A 17,321-nucleotide genomic window follows, 5' to 3' on the forward strand; every position below is an offset into this window, starting at 1 on the left:
TGGGTAGCTTGATGAAGATGTTTACCTAGTGTGTGGCAGCTATGAAAAAGGTCAATACCATGTTAATTAATTTAGAGAAAAGTCATGTAAGTGGTGACATGATATAGGTGTATAAAATTATACATGTAGAGAAAGTGGATAGAGTTTTTCTCCCTCTCTCAGAACATTAGAACTTGGGGGTCATTCAATGAAGGTGAATGTTGGAAGATTTAGGACAGGGGAAAAAACCACAGGGACCTCTTCACACAGTACATAATTAAACTATAGAATTTGCTCCAACAAGAAGCAGTGATGGCCACCAACGTGAATGGCTTTAAAAGAGGGTAAGATAAATTCATGGAGGGTACAAGCCACACGGATTACATTCCACCTCTACTGTTGGAGGCAACGTGTCTCTGAATACCAGTTGCTGGGAATCACAAGTGGAGTGTTGTTGCACTCCGATCCTGTTTATGGACATCTGACTGGCCACTGTGAGAACAGGATACTGGATTAGAAGGACCTTTGCCCTGATCCAGCAGATTCTTCTGCTCCCATACACTCCAGCCAGCATGATCAGTGTGGTGTAGTGGTTAAGAGTGGTAGACTCATAATCTGGTGAAGCGGGTTCGCGTCTCCGCTCCTCCACATGCAGCTGCTGGGTGACCTTGGGCCAGTCACACTTCTCTGAAGTCTCTCAGCCTCTCTCACCTCACAGAGTGTTTGTTGTGGGGGAGGAAGGGAAAGGAGAATGTTAGCCGCTTTGAAACTCCTTCAGGTAGTGATAAAGTGGGAAATCAAATCCAAACTCCTCCTCCTCTTCTTCTTCTTCTTCTTCTTCTTCTTCTTCAACGGTGATAGGAGCTGTAAAAAGGTAAAGGTAAAGGGACCCCTGACCATTAGGTCCAGTTGTGGCTGACTCTGGGGTTGTGGCGCTCATCTTGCTTTATTGGCCGAGGGAGCCGGCGTACAGCTTCCGGGTCATGTGGCCAGCATGACTAAGCCACTTCTGGCGAACCAGTGCAGCGCATGGAAACGCCGTTTACCTTCCCGCCAGAGCGGTACCTGTTGATCTACTTGCACTTTGACGTGCTTTCGAACTGCTAGGTTGGCAGGAGCAGGGACCGAGCAACATCGCGGGGATTCGAACTGCCGACCTTCTGATCGGCAAGTCCTAGGCTCTGTGGTTTAAGCCACAGCACCACCCACGTCCCTTATAGGAGCTGTAGTCCAGTATTATTTGGAGAGTCACAGGTTCTACTCCTGTGACACAGGAAAGCCTAACAAGACTTGAGAACCAGTTTTCTAACCATGGTTTTGTTAAACCTAGTCCAGGGAAGCAGAGAGTATTCCTGGTTGGGAGATCCTTGTAATTTCTCACTAATTAAGGAATCGTCAGTTGTCCATTTATATGCATGGTTGCAAACCTTTCTAGGCTTCTGGACACATCTAGATTCTTGAGCAAATGCTGGGGGAACCTTCTCCTCTAGTCACTTCTCTCCCCTTCACCCTAGATCGGCCCCCTCAAAGAGACAAAATACATGCACACAGTTCAGTTTTGCAAGGGAACAATCAGGTAACTGGGACAAACAGCTGGAAGTCCTCGGTAAACAGGTTATATAACTGTTCTCAATTTATAAGTGTAATCAAAAGCAAACTGGTACAGCAAATATAGAATCCTGACTTCTATATGTTATCATTCAATTAAAGAGACTTAAACACTGTAATCTAATTCCACCAGGATCCCAATGGCACTGGTAAAATAAAAAATAGTGATAACCATGTTTTCTTAAGTTTGGTTTTTTAATTGTGCCTTTGTTCTAGTAGTGGAATTTGTTGCATGCCAATAATTTTAGATGAATGTCCCAATCACCTGATCGCAAGGCACTGAACAGGTAGAAGGGCAAGTGTATGGTATAAAAGGAAGAGAGAAACAATGTTAGATCAGTACAGAGACCAAGATGGCCAAGTTGATGCTTCTTACCGGTAAGTACAAATCTGAAATTCATAAAATGGTGTAACTTTTCTCTGCTGGTAGAAGAAGCTCATTCTGTAATTCTCATTCTTTACTTTTCCATGCATATTCTATTATTTAAAAGAGAACAGCTTTTAATTAACTGAATGGATTTCAAAATAACTGAGCAAGTTTATTTTATTCTTGCTATTTTATAGCAAAGATTTCATTCACTACCATATTTCCTTACAAAACCAGAAGTGTTGCTTCCCTCCATTCCATAGTGTGGAGAGAAAGCTTTCTTTGTTCGGGATATTTGGAAATCAGGAATTCCCTCCATTGGAGAATGACCATAGCTCAGTGGAAAAGCACATGCTTTGCATGCAAAGAGTCCCTGGTTCAGTCCCTTGTGTCTCCAGATAAGGTTGGAGAAAATTCCTGGAGACCCAAGTATGTTCCCTGTAATACTGACAACTGAAAATCTTGCAGATTTTTATTCAGTTGTATCAACCCCTTCTTTTCCCACTATTAATTTCAGTTTTTGAAAATTCCTGCATAATACTTAGCAATGAAGTCCATGGATACCTTTGAGGTACAAATTATGGAAGAAAATTAATTATTCCTCCTCCAAGTAGCATGCACAGTGTAAATTATACCTCCATTACAATTCATTTGAAAATTCAAGCAGTTAAAGTGCTTCTATTTAAAATCATGTTTGAATAACTATATAATATAGCGGTCAATATAAGGCCTACAACAAAGTCTTTCATCAAAACAGAAATTGTTTGCCACTCTTCTCAATGTTAAATAGTGATACACTATGATTTCTAAACAACTCATAAAAGTTTATACATATTTAACTTACAAATTATTCCCTTTTTCTTTATAGGTCTGGTGCTCCTGCTGAATGCACAAATAGGTATGGAAAGCAGCTCTTTAAATTAATGTCTAAGTGTCACCTAGTCGCTTCCTGTGTTGGAGTGACAGCCTGGGTGATGGGCCATTAAGGAAAACAAAGGAAAGGGGCTCTATGTGAGGCAGCAAATGGGTGGGCACCTTCCCTCAACTCATAGATAGTTAGAAGGACAAAGCCTGAGTTTAGAGTTGAGTTGCAGTGATGTGACCTAAAGGTAAAGCACCTCTTGAGAGCAATGTTTGATTTCCATTTGAATCCAAGGCTGTAATTTTGGGAGAAACAAGAGCTTCTGTGGGTGTTAATGCTGTGAACCCCTCCATCATAGGTGCAGGTTGCATATATGTGTAAATAAACCCAATATTATAAAAACACCACAGTCTCCACAGTGGCAGGCTGTGGTCTTTTCAGTGGAACCCATAGCCTTTTGTGGTATTTTGCATTTCTCTAAACGTTGCAACACAGTTCCCAGCTTTCAAAACCATTAAAGGGGATTTTGAAATGCATATTTTGAAAGAAAATATGTTTAGAAAATTAGTGCATTTACATTACACTAAGCTGCATGTGTCTATCTCTAAGAATATTGCAGCAATCCCTCCTAAATATCACAGCAATGAATGCTCTTCTGCACCTACTATAATGACATGCCAAATCTGCAATATATACTAAGACCTGGCAGATATACATGTTTTATTATTGCTGAAGAAAATACACACTTGTCTTTCTTCTCCTCACCCTTCAGTCTTGCTCAATTCCATTTAAACTTTTATTATAACCTGTCCTATTTGTCTTGATAGGTTCTGCCTATGTGCTATCATGCTACTTCACCAACTGGGGCCAATACAGACCAGGCCTTGGGAAATACAAGCCCGACAACATTGACCCTTGTCTGTGTACTCACCTGATCTATGCCTTTGCTGGGATGCGCAACAATGAGATTGCAACCATTGAATGGAATGACGTCACTCTTTATAAATCTTTCAATGGCTTGAAAAACCAGTGAGTATCCATGAATAATGGTCACCCACCCTTCCCACATTCTGCTTCTGCCTTGTTTATATGAGGCTCAACTGGAACAGAAGGCAATATCATATGCCTTCCTGCCCAGAGGGATCCAATGGCCAGTGTTGTAACCTAGCTGAACCTAGCGCTACATAGAACAAAGAAGCAAGAAAGTTTGAGTACATGTGGAGCTACGATACTACAAGGTTGTCAGCTGATGTTGGGATGCAAACCAATAATAAAAAGTGACTCATTCTAGACTACTTGACAGATCGTCTGACATAAGAAAATGGGGTTCAAGATTATAAAAACAAACACAAAATAGATAGCAAGATGGCACCAACTCGGGACTCCTTGTTCCAGAAATAGGGTAGATTTAATCTCTGCAATCTCTTCCATGACAGGAATGGGGACCTGAAGACTCTTCTGGCAATTGGAGGCTGGAACTTTGGAACAGCACCGTAAGTTGAAGCAACGCTTGCATACTTCATCCTAGTAATAGAGAAAAGAATACACATAATAAGTAGGTAATTATCTTCTACCCTCTTATGGCCACATTACAGATTCACTGCAATGGTTGCCACTCCTGAGACCCGCCAGACCTTCATCAACTCTGTCATCACTTTCTTGCGCCAGTACGAGTTTGATGGGCTGGACTTTGACTGGGAGTACCCTGGCTCTAGAGGCAGCACCCCTCAGGATAAGTCCCTCTTTACTTTATTGGTTAAGGTAAAACCACTGATTATGTTGTTCTTATTTCACCACCACCACCCAGAAAGGGAGAAGCCAGATTGGATAGTTTAGCATCAATTTATCTCTGCCTTTATTCTCCTAACCTAGGGTGGCTAAAACCAAATACTGTGGACCACAACACCCACTGCTCCTGACCGTTGACCATTGCTGGCTAAGCTGATGGGAGTTGTAGTCCACAATAAAGCGCACCATATTGCCTACTGCTGCCCTAAAGTCAAGGAAGGAAGTCACTCTCACCAGCAGAGATGAGTGGTCCCGTTGCCATAGCAGCATAACAATAATGCTACATAGGGCTACAACATTTATGCTGCTATCCTACACACAACCACTTGGGTGTAAGCCCTACAGAAGATGGTGGAGCCTGTTTCTAAGTTAGCATGTGTACGACTGTCCCATTATTCAGTTAATAGGTTTTATCAATCTTTTAAAACCTTGCTATCAATTAAAAATTGCCTCAGATTGATGGGGTCTTTATTTTTAATATCATTATCTACAAAAACCAAAACTGGTAAGCATCATTTTAGAAGAGACAGGCTTTCATCTATCTCACACAGAAGTGGGCGCCTCTTCTAAAATGGTGCTTCCTGTGACAACACCTAAAACAGGAGTGGGGCAACTTGTGGTCCTCCAGTTGTTGTTTCACTACAGCTCCAATCAGCATAAGCTAGCATGGCCAGTGGTCAGGGATGGTGGTAGACCAACAACATCTGCAGGGCCACAGGTTCCTCACCTCTTACTTTTTTCAAGAAATTTTTATTCACAGGCATTTTTTATAGTCTGAAATTGTCACTTTAATTATTTTGTTGACTAAAATTCATAGGATTGACTCAAAACCCGAACAGTAACAAGAGTGCGGGGCTCTGTCAGAAAATTCACATTTACCTTACTGTTTGCTTTGTAGGAAATGTTGGAAGCCTTTGAGAAGGAAGCCAAACAAGTGAACAGACCCAGACTCATGGTCACTGCTGCTGTTGCTGCTGGTCTTTCCAATATTGAGTCAGGCTACCAGATTCCTGAGCTTGGCCAGTAAGTACAGTATTTTAGGTACTTTGTATCTCTCTCTCTCTCTCTCTCTCTCTCTCTCTCTCTCTCTCTCTCTCTCTAAATTTAACTTCTGTCTTTTGTATATGCATAGGTGAAGATACCCTTACAATTAATGTTATTTTGAATCATCTGATGTGTGTCATATTGTTTATCAGTTGCACACTGTGCATTAAAGTGAAACCAAGCCAGTATGTCTCATTGGTAAAATCACTATGCCAGCGTCACTGTCATAGAGGCAGCTGCAGTATTAGCATACTGGCTGGTTTTAGGAGAACAGTGTACCTTACAGCCAGTCCTAGTACACAGAGTTACTTCAGGAGACAAGGCAGCCACAGATACTATTTCCTCTGTTGATTACTTTAATAAAGCACCAAAACATTGATAGTGCTATAGATATTCATCCTGAAGGACAAACCTAAGAAGGTTGGCTAAAAAAACCCAGTGATCAAATATTCCAAAGTCAAAGTCACAATAATTATCTGTTTTGAAGAGCAAACTGGGCCTGTGATGGGCATACACTATGGAACTGCATTTATGGGTCTAATTATACATCAAATACTATCATATATAGTCAGAAAAAAGAATGGTGGTGCTACTGCATAGCAGAAAATGGGCTATGGTCTAGAGAGGTGATGTTTATGGAAGATGAGACTGCAAAAGCCTTAGAAGCATAGAGTTTATTCAACATATTACTAACAGTTGCAAAGAAGAAGAAGAAGAACTGGACACAGATACATTTAATCTCCTCACAGGTATCTGGACTATTTCCATGTGATGACCTATGACTTCCATGGCTCCTGGGAGAGATACACTGGAGAGAACAGCCCTCTGTACAGAGGTCCTGCAGACACTGGTGGAAACATCTACTTCAATGTTGTAAGTATAAGTTGAAAGTAGGGCTGGGGGAGACATTTAAAGGTCAATCTGCCTAATTTGCACTTTTTGAAACAACATGTAAACTGAAACATAGCCATCCCTTGAAATTCACACTTTTCCAAATACTGCAATGCAATTCTTCAGGAAAATAATGTGTCAAAAGTACATATACTGTACTAGAATAAGATGTGCATTAAAAAATAATACGCTAGTGAACATAACATACAAAAAGGCATTGTATTAGGGGAAATTGCTTTGCAAAAAAAATGTGTATAAGGCAAAAGTGCTTGCTTTAATGAAAATCATACGCTGATATGGAAATGTGGAGAACCAAATTTAAGGGTGAAAAAATAAGAAACTGAGAGAGAAAACCTGCAACTGGCAGATTCACTCATCCCAAGCTGGAAGCCTATTTTTACAGGGTGCTTCAAAGCCTGCCAGGAACTAAACCTAAAAAAAAAGGAAGAAATTAACATTCCACTTTGCAAGCAGAGAGTAACACATGATTTGCCTTTGTAGGACTATGCCATGAACTACTGGAAGAAGAATGGTGCCCCAGCTGAGAAACTCATTGTTGGATTCCCAACTTATGGACACACCTTCATCCTCAGCGATCCATCCAACACAGCTGTTGGTGCTCCCACAACTGGCGCTGGGCCTGCTGGACCATACACAAGACAAGCTGGCTTCTGGGCTTACTATGAGGTTTGTTCACTTTTTCCACCACAATCCATTAAAACATTTATTTGCATCACAATATACAGATGAAGAATATAATTCTAAAGATAGGCCAATCAAATAAGAAATCCTACAAAGATGCTACAACTAAATTTTGGCCTAATAGCTTGGAAAATATGCTGTTTGCACAAAACCAGTGGTGCAAAAAATGTTTCTAAAGCTTAGTAGCCAGTGAGATTTTTCTCAGTGCCAGACAGAAAGCGAGAAAAAAATTCCTCTATAGGGATCAAGGGACCATTTTTTGTATGGATATCACTAGCTAGGGCACCTGGGTTTTAGCATTTCTGCTCAAAATTATACTGAGATGAAGTAATGTGGCTAATGCACACTGGTTTTTGGGGTAGGCAGGAATTTCAGGTAACTGAGGACAAGATAATAACTTTTTTCACTGTGCAGCCAGCAAGATATTCTCAACTCTTGATACACATTGTGCCTCCTTTTTAAGCCATGGAGGAAATACTTTATGAAGCCTATGCAGATTTGTGCATTGATACTTTCAGTTCACTTCTCTGCACTATGCGCATAGCATTATGAGACAGCAACCAAGACAGTCTTGCAATGATTTGCTACATGCCTTTTTTGTTTCCTCTGTTAGATCTGCACCTTCCTGAAGAATGGAGCCACTCAAGCTTGGGATGCTCCTCAAGATGTGCCTTATGCCTACAAGGGAAATGAGTGGCTGGGGTATGACAACATTAAGAGCTTCCAGATCAAGGTATGGTACCAATCTCACAAAAGCATACATTCATTCTGGTGCATTAGAATGTTTTGGTAGGTTCATCAAGAGTTTCAAAATCAAGGTATGAGGACTATGGCTGATGTAATGCCACTAAGTACAGCTTTTCTATATAGTAGATTGACTTGGGCATCTTTCTTGGCATCTGACAGGCTGAGTGGTTGAAGAAGAACAACTTTGCAGGTGCTATGGTTTGGTCTCTTGACTTGGATGACTTCACTGGTACTTTCTGCAACCAAGGCAAATACCCCTTGATCACCACCCTGAAGAACTCTCTCGGACTGCAGAGTGCTAGTAAGTAGCAGCAGCAGCAGGAAAAGCTCTCAAAACGATTGTGAAAGCCAAAGTTCCAGCAAAAGTTCATAATGCTGAAAAACAAATCACTGTTACTTATTTTAGAACTAACCTCCAAACTGAGGTACCAAGGTCAGTTAAGTCACTTTTAGGCCTGTTTAGAACATGCTCGATACGTTTCAATATCAATGGTAGCACTTAAAAAAAAAAAAGAGAATGAGAACAGTTGGATTTGGAAGGTTTCGAAGGGCAAAAAAATACAATGCATTATTAAAGGATGGGGGGAAAACAACCAAGAAGAATTCATCACACCTATAGAATCAGGGACCGATAAGACTCAGGGAGAAAGGGCTGCTGCAGTCCAGAGTGAAAGAGAAGGTATATTTTGGAGATCATATCACTGGCACTGAATGCAGAACCTATGTATTCATAAATTAAGAATGTTGGAAGCTGCCTTATGCTAGGACAGACTATCAGCCCATCTAGCTCAGTGTCATCTAGACCACAGATCTCAAGGGTCTTTCCCATCACCAGGTTCTGGACCCTTTAAACTAAAAATGCCAAAGGTTGAAGCAGGGACCTCCTGCATAAAAAGCATGTACTCTACCACTGAGCTGTAGTTCCTGACCTACTCCACAGATAGCCAAGTACTTTAGATTTACAGCCACAGGGACCCTCAAGTTCTGGGAGGATTTGAGCTGGACTGTACAACTCATGACCCACCATCTGTGTATGAGGTTGAATTAACCTTCAGTTCTTGCTACCTGTTTGGAAACAGAAAAAGACAAGTTCTCAAGAAACTGCCAGGCCGCAGTTTATAGCTGGTGACCTGCATTCAGCCCAATGGATCACAAGTTGTACAGATCTAGAGTAGAATGAGAAATCAGAGGTCTTTTAAATAAGATTTTTAAAAGCCTTTTCCTTGTGCTCATGATTGATTGGTGCCCTCTAGATGTTTAGGATTACAATTCCCATAATCCCTGACCATTAGCCAGGCTGGCTGGAGCTGATGGGAATTTCAGATCAGGAGATCACCTTCTCTATTCACACTGATGTGGATCACACACTAGGGAGAAAGTACAAGGCAGGTTTTCTTTATGGAAAAAGCCAAACACATGTCATGTAGGCAGAATCCCTTAAATCAAGTTCAGAATGATGTAGAATTCACATTTTGAGTCAGTAGTGGTTATTTGAGAGATGAATCAGCTGAGATGGCTTACCTCCTGCTTCTCTTCCAGGTTGCAAAGCCCCATCCAAGCCCATTGAGCCAATCCCACCAGCCCCCAGCAGTGGTGGAGGAAGCTCTGGTGGCAGCCCAAGCAGTGGATCTGGTGGCAGCCCAAGCAGTGGCTCCGGAGGCAGCCCCAGCACCGGAGGCAGTGGATTCTGTGCTAGCAGAGCCGGAGGCCTGTACCCAGACCCAACAGACAAGAACAGCTTTTACCACTGTGTGAACGGCAGGACTTACCTGCAGCATTGCCAGACGGGTCTTGTCTTTGATGCCAGCTGCTCCTGCTGCAACTGGGCATGAAGTGATCAGGTTTTTTAACTCCATAGCCGTCCCAATCCGACATTCCATGTAGCTGTAAAAGTGAAATAAAATTCAGCAAAACCTATGGCTCTTTCCTCTGTGTCAATTTACTTGCATGACATGCAGGCTTTGCTATTCTTTTCACCTGCATCTCCTGCTAGGGCTTGCCGATCAGAAGGTCAGCGGTTCGAATCCCCACGACGGGGTGAGCTCCCATTGCTCGGTCCCTGCTCCTGCCAACCTAGCAGTTCGAAAGCACATCAAGTGCAAGTAGATAAATAGGTACCGCTCTGGCGGGAAGGTAAACAGCATTTCCGTGCACTGCTCTGGTTTGCCAGAAGCGGCTTAGTCATGCTGGCCACATGACCCGGAAGCTGTACGCCGGCTCCCTCGGCCACTAAAGCGAGATGAGCGCTGCAACCCCAGAGTCGTCCATGACTGGACCTAACAGTCAGGGGTCCCTTTACCTTTAAAGTTGCATAGGAAATATAGCTCATAATCCAAGGGGAGCTTCCTGTGATACTGGCTTCCAGGTTGACTGCTGAACCAGTACCCATAAAACTATGTTATCCGGCCTTTGCTTTTGGTTACTTGCAAGATTGCCCCATGTGGGTGGTGGCACCCATGTGGCCTCCATGACACTCACAGCCTGCCATCTAGGCCAGTATCATGTGGCCTGCAGAAGCTGCATGTACCTGACCCACAACAGAGGGGGATCCAAAAACAGGTGACCCCACAATGCAAAACAACAACAAACCTTCAAAGAAATTTACCTTTCACATAAACTATCATTATCTTCATTTTATACAAAAAGTATCGAAGCAACTTAAGAAGCACAAAAAGATAAAATCAACCAACAGTAAAAAAAATAATCTAACGAACAGTCCAGAATACAAAATCTCTAAAATGTTTGTCCAACAACACAATAAGACCAGTCCTACCCCATCCCACCAAAAGGTCAGAACCTAATTTAGCTGCCAAAGGGCTGGGTAAATCAAAAATGTCATAGCCTGGCACCCCAAAACTGACAATGAGATACCAGGCACCACTGAAAACAGGGGGAGGGGGCACTCATGCAATCCGTCATAAAGCAATGTTAAACTATAGCATAAATCAGTGGTTCCCAAACTTTTTTCTCATTGACCACTTGGAAATTAATACAAAGTTCCTAATATACTGGTAGGTGAATCAATATGAATTAATCTTCATGACCACATTATATTTTATAGCATCTAGATCTAACATTACACTTGGTAGCCATCTCAGAGGTGTTGCTACCAGAGAAAATAATGAATGCAAAAGTAGAAAATGTGGTGTCAAAGTTAGAAAAGATAGCCCAGCCTTTCACTACAAGGCAAGCCTGTCTATCCAAAAGCCCCTACTGACTGACCATGAAATCCTAAAGCACAGAGCAGATCCCTCTTAGAAAGATATGTTTGATCCCAGACAATTTATTTTATTGGACAAAGCTTTGTAGATATGCAAACTTTTGAGTTATGTAGATTCCCCACCTCAAATTTAACTGTGTTACACAAACTGGCATACTCAGTTGGCCCAAGATAGTTAAAATTGTAGGAGAGGGAAACAACATTGACTTTAGACCTCCAAGCCACACTGAAGACTTGGATGATGCCTTCCTAGAGCAGATTGCCAAACATTCAAAAAGGAGAGATACAGTAGTTATAGGAAACTTCAACTACCCAATATCTGTTGGAACTCAACTCTATCACGAATGTAAGGTCCAACAAATTCCTCCATTACCTCTCTGACAATTTCATTTCACATAAGATGGAAGAAGCAACAAGAGGATCATCTGTCTTGGATCTGGTCCTCACCAACAGGGAGGAACTGATTCACAAAGTGGAAGTACTGGGAACCTTGGAAGGAGGTAAACATATCCAGGGACGTAGGAAGGGGAGGTGGGGCGGTGGTCTGACCCAGGTGCCATCGTGGAGGGGTTGACAAATTATCAAGGAGCAATTACTGCCCTACTAGGGTGGTTCATAAAAAACTTTTTTTAAAAAAAGGTCTTATCTTACTACACCAGGGATTATATGGCTATATATGAAATTTCATGCATATCAGTTAATATCTTGACCCTCCTCCACAAAAATAGCTGTTTACTTGGCCATTTCCCTATGTTGTGAAGGCTGAATTTTCAGTTCAGTGGAGCAAGGTCAAGATATTAACTGATATGCATGAAATTTCAGATATAGCTATATAATCCCTAGTTTAGCAACCTTTGGAGCAGGCATTTTTTAAAAAATGTTTTTTATTCACCGCCCTACTGCCCCACCCTCCGCTGGGCTTCCCGCCCCCACCTCCAGTCTCCGTTGTTGTGTCTTTATCCATTGTGTGTCCTGGCTGAAGGGAAAAACAGAAGAAGGATGGCCATCGGTCAGGGATGGTCTAGTTGAGATTCCTGCATTGCCCCAGGGGTTTGGCTAGATGACCCTCAGGGGTCCCTTCCAACTCTACAATTCTCTGGGGCAGGCTTGTGCAGAGTTTTAGGTACAAGTTGGATGCAAGGGTGCATAGGATTGCAGCCCATCTTATGCACCATCGGCTCGGGAATAAGTCCCACTGATCATGATGAGATTAGATTGCTGCTGTGCAGTCCTGTTTTTAAAATAAATGTTTTTCTTTTCAGATAATACAAAGCATGGTGAAACCACAATAAATAAAACCTCCCCTTCAGTAGTTTCAAGCACTACTACAGGTTCCACATAATATCTGTACTGCATTGTTTACTGTGACAGCACCTGCACGTTGGAACTGCCTACCTATTGCAACAAAGCACATGCCTTTGCTAGACTCTTTTCAGGCACCTGCTAAAAGCATTCTACTTTAGGAAAGCATACCTAGATGCTTAGGAAGTTGAAGTAATTTTAATCTTAATATTTTAGCTTTTGTATGTTTTATAGTAGGAATGTTAATTTTTCTTGATTTTACTGCTGTGGTGTTTTTTTGTTTTTTGTTTTGGTAAACCACTTTGCAGGGGTTTTAAGAAAAAATATTAAATAAATAAACAAACAATAAATATAAATATAAATATAAATATAAATATAAATATAAATATAAATAACACAAGCCATGACACAATCAATCCTGTTGATTTAAGTTTCTGTTCATAGTCGCCTACTTGTTATCAGAGGCCCAGAATCCACATTCCTTTGTAAGAAAATATGAAATAATGTAAAACCATTTTTGCAGGCAAAATAAAAATAAAAAATCAATGGGGGGGTGACAAGAAAGTTTCCGCACCGGGTACCACCTGACCTTCCTATGCCTCTGATCATATCCTCTTGAGTTTCATGACACAGAGGCAAGAGAAATCTGAGTGTTGCGTGCCCAGGCACCACACCACCACCCACCCAGTCTTATAGAATACAGTAACCAGGCAAAAAACAATACTTTGGGTCAAATAAGACCACAACTTTTATTGATTACAGGTGTAAGAGGTTTGGCATAGGCATTGTTGACTTCGGGCCTGCCTACCAGAAGTAATTCATTTTAGGGTGAACCTGGAAGCAAGAGAGAGGGAGATGGTTTGAACAACACAGGAAGCCAAACTATGGTTTACCAGAACCATACAGAGCCCCACATTGGGCAAAAGATTCCTGCATTGCAGGGGGTTAGACTAAATGATCCTTGTGGTCCCTTCCAACTCTATAATTCTATATGTGGGCTCTCACAGAGGAGATCACGTTCACTTTGCTATACCAGATTCTATTTTACACCTGTGCTGAGCTAAGTCAAAATTTAGCTTACTGTGTCATTGGGAATCTAGGTGTCAGGCGTGGGGGATTCTCTCCTCCCCCAGTAGCATCAAGGATCAGGGAAGAAACCAGAAAGTTCATATCTGTCATGCATGAGCCAGTCTCCAAGGGAAGTTTGCAGCCAGCTCCCAGTGAAGGAAGGAGCCAGGAAGAGAGAGGGTTAACTGCAAGACACGAGGATTATAGCTGAGAACCAACTCCCCCACCCTTAGGAATGCCAACTGATAGCAGAGTTGCGGAGTCAGCCCGCAGTTTGCCAGTGTGCCAGTGAAGGGCAAACTGCAGGGACTAGAAACGAAAGCAGCTCAGAGAGCGGGAAAGACCATGGAAGTACACTCTCAGAGAATGAGGAAGGGGTGGGAGCTGACCCCCCCCCAGCCCAAGATCTAGGCGTATGGGGGGGTCTTCAAGACAGAATACGTCAGAAGAGGAAGTTTGGCTGTTTCTGATCTCGCCGGAAACAACCTCCTTAAAAGGGACATCTTTGATTTATGAACGGACGGCTGTGATTGCCGCTCTGGTGAACTCTGTTTTTTGCAATAAATCTTCCTTTTAATTTGCTCGTTTGTTATCAAGACTCCTGACAACATTTATGGTTTTGTTCAGTCATCGTGGTGCAAGACAAAGAATCCAGTCCTTAACTCTATAGTGACATTGCTCACTCTGAGCTCCTCCCTTTCTTTCCCCAGCAACAGTCCTTGGCTATGGGCCTCAGGAGGCAAATGGCGTTGAACCCTTTGCTCTTCAGTTCTAATTGAGCGGCGGGTATGCGGGGATGGTTGCTCTTCTATGCTTTCCAATGACGTCTCTGCTGGCAGGTCTCCCCCTCCCCCTCCTTCTCCTAACACCTCATAACCTGGCAGCTCTGAGTTCTACTGTAATTTAATCCTGTCTCCCTCTTCTCTTGAAACTACTGGAGGGGGGGCGATTCCCCCCCTACTCCCACTCCTCCTCCTCTGAGGGAAGCAGAGGAGAAGGAGGGGGCCAGTCCTCCTCTTCAGTCCAGTCCCTGACATTAGGTTTCTTCCTAACCATGAGCTGTTGCCAAGGTTTGTTCTTGACTGCAGCTCACAGTCAGCGATGAGAGAGATTAATCACAAGCCCAGTTGCAGAAAACAGCTCTTAGCATCCTTAGCCATTGGCCATGCACCCAGTAGGAGTTGTCGTCTGAAACGTCTGAAGGGCACCAGGTTGGGGAAATAAATAAATAAAAATTTAAAATTATCCAGTAGCACCTTAGAGACCAACTAAGTTTGTTCTGGGTATAAGCTTTCGTGTACATGCACACTTCTTCGGACACGCTGAAATGGAAGTCACCAGACCCTTATATACAGTGGGAGGGTGGGGTGGATTTTTTTCTCAGAAGGGTAATAGGATTGACTCAATGGTATGGTAAACCTGTTGATGACTGTTAACAACTGCAATTAATCCTACAGGAAAAAGCAAGGGATAGTATGCAGATGACCAAAAATAGCTTTAGCATATGTAATGAGAAAAGAATCCAATATCTCTTGGATTTTCAGTTTAGTAATAAGTTGTAATTCAGCAACTTCTCTTTCAAGTTGGCAATAAACCCAGATGCCAACTTTGCTGCCACATACACCCAGGCAACACCATCACTGGACCCAACAACATCAAACATGCCATCTCAGGCCTATTTAATTGTTCATCTTCTAACATTGTGTATGCCATCAAATGCCAGGAGTGCCCTTCAGCTCTCTATATTGGACAAACAGGCCAAACCCTACACCAAAGTAATCACAAGACAGAGAAGCCAGGAGGAGAACACTTCAGTCTCCCAGGACATTGAATACAGGATCTCAAAGCAGCTGTCTTACTACAAAAGAATTTCAGAAATAGACTTGAAAGAGAAGTTGCTCTACCATACTGAACAGTGGAAGACAGGAGTGCCTGGCGTGCTCTGGTCCATGGGGTCCCAAAGAGTCGGACACGACTAAACGACTAAACAACAACAACCATACTGAAAACTATGGAGAGACCTGGTCTGAATAGAAATATTGGATTCTAGTCTCATTACATATGCTAAAGCTATTCTTGGTCATCTGCATACTATCCCTTGCTTTTTCTGTAGGACTAATTGCAGTCGTTAACAGTCATCAACAGGTTTGCCATACCATTGAATCAATCACCCATCTCCTACTACCCTTCTGAGAAAACACCCACCCCACCCTCCCACTATATATAAGGGTCTGGTGACTTCCGTTTCAGCGTGTCCAAAGAAGTGTGCATGTACACGAAAGCTTATACCTTGAACAAACTTAGTTGGCCTCTAAGGTGCTACTGGACAATTTTTTAATTTATTTTGACTGCGTCAGAGCAACACGGCTACCTACCTGTATCTAGAACCAGGTTGGGGAAGATTTTCATAGAGTACAGTCGACTCACAACTTACATTCATTTAACTTGCATCATCAGAGTTTTAAGCACTTGGTTGCCAGCCAGTTGACATGGCACAAAATAAACGCACGCAAGGCAAAGAGCTTAAAAGCTCTTTCCACAGTGGGCGAACCTGATGCGGAAAGAGCTTTAAGCTCTTTGCTTTGCTTAAGATGCTCTGGGAGGCTCTCTGCCTTTTGGGGGCAAGGCTTGCTTGGCACAATGGCTTCGAAAAGGTAGGGTTTCTTGCCTGGGGGCAGTTCCAGGGTTGGTTTGACTATGTACAATTTTGGCTTGAAGCACCATCCCCAGAACATAACCCTCACGTGCGTTGTGCATCAACTGTATAACAAAGAGATTTCATATTAAAGACGTAAAGCTTTAATCTTTAATATTCTTATTTAATAATCTTTAATAATCTTTAATATTCCAAATGCTAAAGAATTCTTAAAATGCAAAATGAGAGTCACCTATAAAGAGACATTGTTCACATTCACTACAGTGCTTTCACATGACCGTTCCCTAAAAAGAACTATGTTATCTTGGCTTTTTTTATTAAGTCAACCAAAAAATAATTGTAGTTTATGCGGACAATAAAAGAACTAAAATGAGTACAATAGGAATCGCAATAAGGAAAAATACTGGTGCTGCCCAGAGGTTAAAGGTCAGTAACATGACAAGGAGAAAAGGGACTAAGAACCGATATTTGACTGAACTGAAGCACTGTGTAAACATTGGTATTTCACTGGTCACTTATGACTAGTACCACATATATTTGTTTGTCTGTAATTTTAAAAATTCCTGGCCCACAGAACTGCAAGCACCATAGCAGCTGTGTACCTGCTCTCAGAAGCCATTGGGCCTCCAAAAGCTGGAGCCTCTGGTAACCTTCTAAGGGGTGTCACAAGTGCAAACTTGATAAAAGGGTTTCAAATGTAAGCTATGATGCTGGTGGATATCTCCCATAAAGGTTATTAATAAACGTCTTGTTGACATTTTGATAGTGGCTTTGGTGTAGCAGCACAGAACACTGTGCTGCAATGTCATGACATTGCACCAAATGAATACAGGACATTGGATTGATTTCACTGGATGACCCTAAATTTCTTTCCAGGACTCCGCATTCATAAATATTCTTAAATAAAAGACAGCAAATCACTGAACACTTTCTGCATGTGTGTCAAATGATATTACAAGGAAATAACACTTAAAGATTCACATAAACAAAAATTAACTTTGGAATAATTTCCAGTAGCATATATGCAAGAAATAAAAGTAAAGATTTCTACGCAGATGACCTAGACTGGTTTTCTAACTTTCCAAAT

The 17,321-nt window shown here is 42.1% G+C and overlaps 1 protein-coding gene across 1 annotated transcript; it reads left to right on the forward strand.

Annotated features, from left to right (window-relative positions):
• The first annotated feature begins 1,892 nt into the window (after window positions 1-1,892).
• Window positions 1,893-9,905, forward strand: LOC308587479 (acidic mammalian chitinase-like). The gene is made up of 11 exons (XM_081195116.1): window positions 1,893-1,965; window positions 2,823-2,852; window positions 3,644-3,845; window positions 4,253-4,309; window positions 4,412-4,577; window positions 5,503-5,627; window positions 6,398-6,521; window positions 7,041-7,226; window positions 7,855-7,974; window positions 8,148-8,289; window positions 9,528-9,905. The coding sequence occupies exons 1-11, from the start codon at window positions 1,941-1,943 to the stop codon at window positions 9,818-9,820; spliced, it is 1,470 nt and encodes a 489-aa protein (XP_081051242.1). The 5' UTR covers window positions 1,893-1,940; the 3' UTR covers window positions 9,821-9,905.
• Window positions 9,906-17,321: the final 7,416 nt, after the last annotated feature.

Source organism: Podarcis bocagei (genome assembly GCF_964188305.1).
Source record: "Podarcis bocagei genome assembly, chromosome: 5".
Lineage (NCBI taxonomy): Eukaryota > Metazoa > Chordata > Lepidosauria > Squamata > Lacertidae > Podarcis > Podarcis bocagei.

Coding starts and splice junctions, on each gene's coding strand:
- LOC308587479 (XM_081195116.1), top strand. CDS start 1,941: ATGGCCAAGTTGATGCTTCTTACCG. Junction 3,846..4,252: donor TTCAATGGCTTGAAAAACCA/GTGAGTATCCAT, acceptor CTTCCATGACAG/GAATGGGGACCTGAAGACTC. Junction 4,310..4,411: donor TGGAACTTTGGAACAGCACC/GTAAGTTGAAGC, acceptor GCCACATTACAG/ATTCACTGCAATGGTTGCCA.